Source organism: Lonchura striata, chromosome 11 (assembly GCF_046129695.1).
Source record: "Lonchura striata isolate bLonStr1 chromosome 11, bLonStr1.mat, whole genome shotgun sequence".
In the NCBI taxonomy this organism is placed as follows: domain Eukaryota; kingdom Metazoa; phylum Chordata; class Aves; order Passeriformes; family Estrildidae; genus Lonchura; species Lonchura striata.
In genome coordinates this window covers 11620826-11631273 of record NC_134613.1, presented here as the reverse complement: position 1 = coordinate 11631273, position 10448 = coordinate 11620826, and the positions used below count along the sequence as shown (strand labels likewise).

Here is a 10448-nt window from a genome sequence, read left to right as displayed (position 1 = left end):
CTTTATATCTCCATACAGTAAAATTCTCAATTTCTTATATGAAATATGTCACACTCTAGATATTATTTTCTTTTTCCTAATTAAAGGGAAAAAAAAGAAAACAAAAACAAAAAAAAACACCCAACAAAAAAAATGGTGGAGTAATGGGGTAATACTGCACTTATACAACTTTCCACTTTTAAAATAAAACATGTTGTGTAGATCTGCACAGTATCTTCCAGAAATGTACACAGTAGAGCCCATTTAAAATCAAACACAAGGTGACCTATCAGACAGGCCTTACTTTCATTCATTAGCATAGCTTACCATGAAAACTATCTCTTTATTAGATGACTATTCTCTATAAACTCCTATATCACTCATCATCACAGACCTGAAAAATTTATCATATTAAGGAACATGACTAGTACCTGTAAGCTTGACATACGATTTAATTGCTGTTTAAAGACTATTTCCAGCACAGTGGTACATATTCCAAGCAGAATTTGTTATCACAGTACCTCCTTTTAATTCAAAACAATATTACTCTCAAAAGAAACTTTTTCAGTTGCACGTGCAACTTAATCACACTGCTAAGGCTGAACTGTGCAAGGCTAGATGCTTCCCAACATTCAAAAAAGAATGGGAGTTATTTTTGAGATCAAGAATAAGATCAAATTACCCTTATTAAAATAGAATTTCTTAGCTTCACACATAAGGCTGTAGTGTCATTAATACTTGTCAGTAGGCTATCAGGTTTAGCAAAGGAGCTAAACTTCTGATTACTTAGTTCTGATATGAGCTAAACTCACCTGATATGACAGATGTATTTTCTTTCTTCACCTTAGATTTCCCACCCCCTCACTGCAAGACTGGCTGAGGCAGTGGTGGGAATTTAGTTTTAAGACTTTGCTAGCCAAATTATCAAGCAATTTGGAGGCTGTGAAGAGCACACTCCACTGCCTTGCCCCCTCCTTCATGCCAAGTGGACTGTGTAAGCTCAGGGTGACTGAGCAGGCTGGAGCTGACAGCCCTAGAAGCTGGATTTTCTGTGCACTACTTCATCACAATTCTCAAGCAGCACTGAGGCAGGAGACTGGAACCATCAGTGAGAAAGAATGAGAGAGAGGTGCATGACTGCACAAGCGTAACAGATGCAAAGACTGTATCCCAAGGTATGTCCTCAAGATAAATGAATTAAGGTTACATGAACAATCCTAGTTCTGGCAGTCTCTAGATTTAAAGCAGTGGACTTCATAAACTCAATGTGTTCTTTTTCCAATTTAATCTTATTTCACAACAATTTCCAAATAATGCAAGGCCTATCAAGAGTCTTCAGCATGTAATTGCTGAGAAGTCAAGAGATTATTGCCTTTTCTAGGAAACAGAAATGTGTAATAGTTAGCAGGTTTCATTGTGTTACTAAGCATGAATTCATGATTTTTGAATAGCACATTAATGCTTTACTTCAAAAATAGGAAAAAGCACATTCTCTGTATTTACCCTAAAATAACAACTATTAGTACTGCACATTCCTCCATGTCATGTCTACTATATTCAAAGAAAGGCTAGTAAGAATATCAATAACAGACATTCACGCCAAAAGAAAAAAACAAAGTCATGAGTACTTGCAAATATAGTACCATTAAAACTAAGCACTAAATGCTAGTGTTAGTTAACACATTAATACACACTAGCAAATTAGGGCTATTCATACAGGCACATTTTTTCCTTCAATAATATTGTCAATGCTCATCCTACTTCCGATCAATTGTCAGTTACAGTTTAATCAGAAACAAAAAATATTCCATCCTGTAAAACATTTGCACGCATAAAACTAAGAGTACAAAATCTGAGATGGAAGTTTATGAATGAATACAGATTAGGGGGAAAAAGATGACAGCAATCAAACACAAGTGATTGTCTGCAGAAAGTGAAGTACCCAATTTGTAACCGAATTTTCATTGCAAGTATTTGCTCCACTAGCACCCATTCAGGCTGTCAGCCTTCTGTGTTCAGTGCAGGTGGTCCTGCAGTCTCTCTCGTGCGCATTAGCTGCACATCCTTATCAGCCATGCAAGTGTCACAGCCCCACACCGCCGATGCCTCTGCCGTGAGAAGGCCATAGGCTGACTCTGTCATGCCTGTACAGATCCGATGGAACCATTTCTGACAGGAGGCTTCACACAGGATGGCATCCTGGTCATCATTGACTTCGTGTGTACAAATTCCACACGGGTAGACGGGTTCAGAGGACGAGTGTCCATGACGACTGGGATGGAGGGCTGTTTTGCTGCTCTTTTCAGAGTTGCATCCTTCAGCAGTACCTCGAGGCTGGCGGGCCTTGCTCTGAGTCCCATTTGAGTGGCCAGCATTGGTGTTATCAGCACTGTTAGAATGGCTGTTATCCTGATTTACCACATTGTTTCGAGTAACATTTTTCAGGTCACTGTTACCTTGACTCACAACGTCCTCTGTCCTGTGATGATGCTGATGAGCAGCAGTGTTCTGGCTGGATGCTTTGCTTGCACCTTGACTAAAGTCTTGCTTTTGTGCTGATGATTTTGTCTGGTTGTAAGTATTTGGTGGAGGAACAAAAGAATGGTTTGACTCTAGCTGAGAATTTGGAAAATTTGGATTGTTTCCAGGACCAAAGTTAGCTGGCACATCAGGGTGAGGTATCTGACCAGAATGGCCAAAGTTCTCCCCAGGATTTGGTCTGAAATGCTGAGCAGACATATTGACATTTTGATTTATCTGACCACTGCCATAAGGTGGTTGATTCCCAAAACCTGGATTATCATGTGGACCAAAGCTGAAAGAGTGGGGTCGACTAAAACCCATGCCAACAGGGTTTTGAGGAAGAGGATGTGGTTGGTTTCTGAGGGAGTAAGAACCACCATATGGTGAGGACACTCTGGGCAGCATGTGAGGTGGCATTCTGAAAGTGTTATAGCCTCCAAAACCAGGATAACCAGGATTACTAAAATATGGATTTCCTGAAGGAAGTGGTTTATAAGACACAGTATTATAGTTGTCATCAAATGGATTTGCAGCTACAAGGTGGTCAGAGCTTGGGTTCGGTGGTGGAGCATATTCAGATGGAGGAGGAAATGATGACCCCTACAAATATTTTAAATACAACACTTTAATTAGTTTTAGGATTTCCCTGCAAGACAGACCAACCACAAAGATTCTGGATTAGCAACACAACTGCTGAAAGAACTGTTCAGTTGTTGTGTAAAATTCACCCACTCTACCCTGCCAGGCTGTCTGAAATTTCAGTACAGAGGCAGGGGAGGAGTTTGGGCTCCAGATAATGTGGAGATTTATAGTAGTTTCAGTGTTTCAAAAAGTTTGCAGTTGAAAATACTACTTGACATGTGACTTCTATTTCATAATCTTTTACAAAAAGCAAGCAACAATACAGAAATCCAGCTGTCACAAACACATACACAAAGTATTTCCAAATGTTGAAGAGCAGATTTGAAGCATTTCCTTAATTTCATTTTGGGTTCATGTTACTGATTATACATCTTTTAAGACACCCCACTTCTATGAGGATATACAAACCTAATGGTACTATAACTCTAAAAAAGGCACTTAGAATATAGGACTCAGCAGACTGGTATTTTCTATAGACTGTGGAATATTCTATGCTGTACATTTCTATACCAAACAGAGCATTCAGTGATTGTGGGCAGTCTGCAAAGCATAGTCAGTAGGTATGAAACATGAGGATTATGCTCTGGTTACAGAGCATAATCAAGTGTTTAATGGAGCCCAGAGTCTGTTTAAATGTCACCAGTACAGTCATACAATTGAAATTCATTCTAGACTAGCCTGTAGGGAACACCTGCTGGGTTCACCCTCACACTAACTGTGCTCACAGAAAGCACTTCCTCCTAAGTGCTAATAAACCAAGACTGAAAATTTATTAAAAAAAAAAAAAGCTGCAGCACAAATTTCAACCTGATCTGAAGGAACACAAGCTAGTCTGCATGTCCTCTAGAGTTATTACCATTCCAGAACACAAGAAAACTGAACCAAGAAAGAGGTGTGAAGCCTTGTAAAGTAACTGAATATTTCTCAGAGCAAGTTTCAGCATGACTACTTTAAAACAAAACAAAAATTAAGAAAACAGATCCACATCTCAATGGACTCTACATAAGCCTAAGTGATTGTTTTACCTACATAAATAAAGGTATTCCCACTAGGCAGTACCAAATTAACAAATATTCTCACTCAAAGAATACACAAAGGAAAACTCAGTGCTATACCCAATTGCTTAAGATATTTTGTATTGAGGCTTTCTTTTCTGGAAAGAACAACTGCATAGAAATGTCACATTGCAAGGATTTACCTTGCAAGAGCTCTACCTGACTTAGCTTTTGCCTGAAAATCACTTGGAGGGTATGCCAAGAGCTTGGTCAAAGCAATAACAAACAGTACTGATTCATTAGCCCACAAACCTACACCTACTGAAATGACAGTAAGGTAAGGAGTCGTCTCATTGCAACTACTCATGCTGTACAGATATCTACCAATGGCTACAAAGTCATTAAAAAAAAGTCTGCCTCAGAATCAAATCCCTAAGGTAAAAATCCATGTTATTGCAGTTTTACTGCGCTCCTCTCTTTATATGTCTTTGGCAACTTACAGGCATTAAAATAACTTCTGCACAAATACTAGTACTCAGGAAGATTTCAACTTCAAAGTAAAACTGAAATACTTGGTATGTAGCTGCTATTTGTGACAACAAACTGATATTCTGAACAATGAGAGATAGTCATACCAGCAAATAACATTTGAGTGCACTGTTTATTAAGAATTCAAAAGAAGCAAAGGAAATTTACCTGTGTATTTGCTTTGCGCTTTTTCTTATCAGGGCTTCCAAGCTGAACTCCTGGTCCTCCTAACCCATCCAATCCAGTGTCACCACCTACAAGATACCAATCAGTGCAATAGTACATTAATTTTATTGCAGACTGTATTTTAAGTTTGTCTTTAACTACCATAGCTTCAGATATCTGTAACAAATACTGAATTTGAATTGACTCTGGTGCCTTTATGTTCCAAGTGCTAAAGGAGCACAGATCTGGAGGAAATCTAACATCCCTCCTATAGCTCTGTCTGCTACCACTTTCATGTCCCATTCATGCTCATTCTTATTGAAATAGACATTCACGTTTATTTTATTTTTATCTGTCCCTTGATTCTTAACATCTCCACATCACCAGTTAGAAGTATTTCTTGTTTGCATAAATCATAAAACTTTCAGAAGAACTGCAAAAAAGCCATGTCTAAGATTCATCTTTTAACTCACATAGACACAGCATCAATGTAGCAATATACAACAGATTGTTACAATCCACCATGAAGGAAAAGCAAACAGTAGTAGATCCATGAACAAAAACCACTGAAAACTTGCCATGTTGTTTAGACCAATTTCCAGTGCATCAAATCTAAATGCAAGACTTGATCAAACAAAAAGACACCTCACAATAATAAGTGAACCAGCCCAGCTCTGCAGAAACCTTACATAGTAACAGAGCAAGGCTATCCTGGCACAAAAAAAAAAAATATATATATATAAGGAATGTTAATTTCACTGGTTGCTCAATCAGACTTCACCCAGTGGGATTCTCCACCTTTCACAGCAGTGAGACAAGCTCTCAAATTTGTATAAATTGTGGCTTTCATTTTTATAATCCTAGTTAGATCATAAGTGAAAAATAAATCTAGCAAATTCATTATTATCCCAGCCAGTCTGCCTTCACAGACACAAGTGAAATTGCCACAATATGGGAATGTAAAGAAAACCCTGGGCTGAAGTATGAGAAGCATTTTCAGGTGATACCAGAGCAACACATATTAAAGTACTAACATCATTATATTAAGAAACTAGATTAATTCTTTTTTTCCCAGGCCCATTAGGATAATAGCTTATTTGCTCTTTTATATAAATATATAGCAATAGCACAGAACAGTAAGCAGGCAATCCAACCTAAACATTTTACTGTTGTTTGTTTAAAATTGATATTCAGAATACGAGTCAAACTTTATCAAGATGCAAGCACCCAGCTGAACACACAGGTCTTCATTATCAAAGACAACCTGGAGATAACTGTGAATTATCAACAGTATTATGCAAAGCAGCACAATGTATGACTTTACACTGCTCTGTTAGACAAGTGTTCCCAGCAGACAGGTAAACCAGCTTTAGGAATATTCAGCAACATAACACAAAATCTCTTCTCACAGGGAAGCAGCAGACCAAATTGCCTGTACACAGACCAAAATATCCAAGTTTTTTGAAATACCCCTGATCCAAGGAGGCCTGACACATTTTCACTCCTAGCACTTCCTCCATGCCTTTTTTTTTTTGAGGTTTTGGGGAATTTACCAGTCCTACATCAATTAAGAATCCAGTTCTGCCTCTGCTTTAATAAGTTCCTTTTGGCTCTATCTGTCACTGTTAAAACTGATTTTATTTTTCATTGCACATAAGAAAGATACGTAGATATCCCAGATCAACACCTATCAAATTTTAAGTCTGAATTTCAAAGCCAAGGGCATGATGTCACAATCAAGTTCTCAAAATAAACTCATGCACATAGCCATATTGTGGTCTAAGATACCATCAGAGAAACTAGGGATTATTCTTCAAAAAGAGACCTTTTTGCCTTGATTTAGAATATAAAATCCTGCATATACACAGTGCACTATGCAGCATTGCCACTACATTACCTGTAGATACTAAATGATTACAGCATGAAGTTTTACATAAAGAATTATGCCAAATTTCAACTCTATAAATCACCTTCTTTATAATCTATTTTCTCAAAACTGTACTTCCTATTGGCTTCTTCTCCAGTGTTCCTATAAGTTTATACTAAATTTAATGTAAGAATGCACTGTGAACACTAATCCTCACAACTGCATAAATTACAATCCTGTTCATGTCCCTGTATGCTTAAAAAATAATTGACGTTAACCACTGATAGCAAAATACTCCAAATATCCAGATTTCTTTTAACAGATTGAACAACTAGCAGCACAGATATCAGTAAATTTGTGATCAAGTAGAATACTTAGAGTCATACACAAGTGCTGGTTTACAGTAGCAGAAGTTAAAACTTTATAAAATGACATATAAATTCCCTCTCTGGGACATCATTCTTCAAAAGCATAAGCATATGAACATTAGGACTCCAGTGACAAGTTCCATCAATTTCTACCTGAATTACTTTCATCAGCAAGGCCGTTCACATGCCTCGGTTTACAGAAGGGAGTCCTGTGTCTGGAAAGGCACAAAGCTTTTGTATTTTCAGTTCTCACTGTGTGAGGCCAATGATTTAATTCAGCCCTAAGAATTTATATTTTCCCTTTGGGTTCTATAATGATTTAATTTATACATGAAAGGAAACAGAATGTTAGTCCTAGCATACCTCCAAAATAGAGTGAATAAGGCTTATTTTCATGAAGCCAAAATAAACTTTCCACAAAGTCACTTTTGGTACCTACCACACAGACTTTCATTAAAGGAATACCAAGCATTTTGGAACACTGCACTAATGAAAAATTATTCATAATCTGAGACTATTTTTTTGGGGCAAAATTACAATCCTTTTGACTGGGACATCACCTGTCTCATGGATCTGAAGATATAAATACATATCTGATAACTCTTCCCCTATTAAACTACAGATAAAATTAATTTCAGCCATTCACAGTTGGGCAAAGGAGAAGAGATAAGCCTCATATTCCCTTTTACTTCATACGTACCTAAGATGGACATTTTCAGTATTAAGAAAATTGCAAGTTGTATATTGTTTACACATTAAGGGATTTTGACTTTGCATGTAATTTATGCCATACTTAACATACTGCAAATACAGTATGGAATATTTTCATATTCACTGACAAATGTCAGTCTAGGTTTTTAGAGGATGGATGCCGGAGTCTTTTTAAACAGTACTTTATCTCAGTAAGAACATTTTCCCAAGAAAATTAACCAGCTGAATAAAGTTTTCATTATAGACAGAAAACTAAAAATAGTCCAATTTCAACCAAATTTGGTGAGCCTATTCTGTGGCCCTAAGACTGTAAACAGTTTTGATATTAAGCTGTAATTGGGTAGAACTTGGTGGATAACTCCGGTATGTGAAACTATATATGCTTAAATATTTGCAGAATCAGGGCTTGAGAGTGGAGGAGGCTAATGAATCCCAGTCTCCTTTGTAACACTGCTGCGTGTCTTCATTCTCTCATTTTCAAGTTTGCAATCCAGCTGTTACTATAGCAGTTTTAGAAAAGCAAACTGTAAATCAATGACAATGTGCACCATGGAATCCACACCTTTCACCACTTACCCATCCAGAAAAAAAAAGCTTAAAACATCAAGAACAATAGAATTCCAGGGGCAAAACAGGAGGCAAGAAAACGAGAAGCACTAAATTGCAAATTTTATAATTTTGCCATGATTTTCACCCAACTCAGTCACCCATCCTGCTGTCTTTGATTATTTCATTCAGAGAGGCATTGCTGTGTCTAAGGACTATAAGGACACAACAATCACTACGCAGGCTGATGTGCCACTGCCATTAAAGTCAGCTGCACTGCCGAAGTCAGAGGAGACCCTGCATTTCTGCCCTTCTCCCTACTCCTTTGAAAGAAACGCATACCTCAAACCTCACCAGAGCCATACGCCAGTGCTATTAGTAAAGAATAATATTTCGATATTTTTTTTTCTTTTTTCATTTCCCGAAAAAGGAAAGAAAAAATTCCAACTAGACTCAAGCACAGGAGCCAGGACTGGGGGCAGAAGAGCGAACATTCAAGTGTAATTTATGGGCTCTGCATCAGCACGAACTCGGACATGTGGCACTGCCGCCGTATTCCCTTGCACCAGCAGTATGCTCGCTGCATACTAATGCGCTGCACATCCCCAGACACACAAGAGACAGGACCGCACGCCGCCCTCCCCCGCGGGGCACACCTGCGCGCACAGCGAGCCCCGGGGCTGCTTTTCAAGGCCCGCAGGCTGCGGGAGCCCGCGGGGCCCGGCCGGGCCCCACCGACCAAACTTCGAGCGGCCCCCGTAGCGCCGGCCCCGCCGCAGCCGCAGGGAGGGACCGCGGCGGGGGCGGCCCGGCCCGCGCCGCGCGGCGAGGGGAGCCCGGCGGGCAGCGGCGGCGCGGGCGGTGCGCGCATCCCGCGGCTCCGCCGGCGCTCCGCACGGGAGCCAGGCCCCAGCGGCGGCCGCCCCCGGGCCCGGCCCGGCCCTTGCCGTACCTCGGGATCTCTTCAGCGCGATGGGGTCCTTCTCCTGTTCCGCTGACATTACAGACAGCAGCGCATGGCTCCCAGGGCGGCAAGAATCGGGGCTCTTTGATGCTGCTGCCGCCGCCGCCGCCGGCCCGCACCCCGCCCCCTCCGCCCCCGCCTCCTCCGCCGCCGCCCCCGCCCGCCGCTGCCCTAGCCGCCGCCGCCCCGGCAGCGGAGCTACGAGACTTTGCAAACTTTGGGCGCGGGAGGGCTCCGCTACAGCCCGCGGCGGGGGCCAGGCCAGGCGGGGTCCGGTGAGCGGGGCGCCGCTGCCCGGAGGCCGCCCGGGGGTCCGCGGAGCGCCGAGCCGCGCCGGCCAGGGCCCCCGCAGGCTGCAGGCGCCCGCCTCGCCCGGCCCCCGCCGCCGGGGCTGCCGGGCCCCGCGCAGCGCCCCCGCCGGACACGGCGCCGCTCAGCGCGCCGAGCCCCCGCTGCCCGCCGGCTCCCGGGCGCGCAGGGGCGGCAGCGCCCGCGGGGCGCTCCGCGGGGCTCCCGCCGCTCCCGCCATGAGCGCGGCGGGACTCTCGGCCGCGGCCGCGCCGCCGCTCGGAACAAAGGCGCCGCGCTGGGGCGGCTCCGCCGCCGCTCCACCCTCCGCTCGGCCGCTGCTGGGACTCGGTCCGGCCGCGGGACGGCCGCGGGGCGGGCCGGGGCCGGCAGTGCCCCTGAGCGCGGGGGCTTGGCAGGAGCGGGGCAGGGGCCGCCTCGGCCGCCGTGCCGGGGGAGTCGCCGGCCGGGACCGCGTCCGGGGCCGTCAATGGTTCCACGGCGCGGCTCCGGTGCGGCACGTGCCTCACGCCTGCCTCCCGCCTCCGGCTGCGGCTCCCGCTCTGCAGCCCGCGCGGCGACGGCGCTCCGGCGGCTCCCGGGCAGGGGGGCACCTTCCGCAGAGAGCGGCTCCCCACTCCAGGTATCGCCCGCCGGCCGGGTCCCTGGCCCGGGGGTGCTGCTCAAACCACTGGGCCCAGCCGGTGCCCTCAGGGCATCGGTAAACGCTGCCGAACCCTTAAAAACTACGGGACAGAGAAATCGCTGCAGGTGTCGGTGTAATTTTGTGCAAACACATTCTGCCTCAGTTTCCCATCTTCTGAAATGACTGCATTTTAGAGGTGTTACATAGGCAGTTCTTGATCTAGATC

General features: G+C 43.6%; 1 protein-coding gene across 1 annotated transcript; it reads right to left on the bottom strand.

Moving 5' to 3' along the window:
- Nucleotides 1-1247: 1247 nt before the first annotated feature.
- PYGO1 (pygopus family PHD finger 1) lies at nucleotides 1248-9421 on the bottom strand. The gene is made up of 3 exons (XM_021537407.2): nucleotides 9277-9421; nucleotides 4836-4921; nucleotides 1248-3102 (listed from the first exon to the last, which is right to left on the bottom strand). Exons 1-3 carry the CDS (start codon nucleotides 9323-9325, stop codon nucleotides 1981-1983), a joined length of 1257 nt encoding a protein of 418 aa, XP_021393082.1. The 5' UTR covers nucleotides 9326-9421; the 3' UTR covers nucleotides 1248-1980.
- Between the last annotated feature and the right edge of the window lie 1027 nt (nucleotides 9422-10448).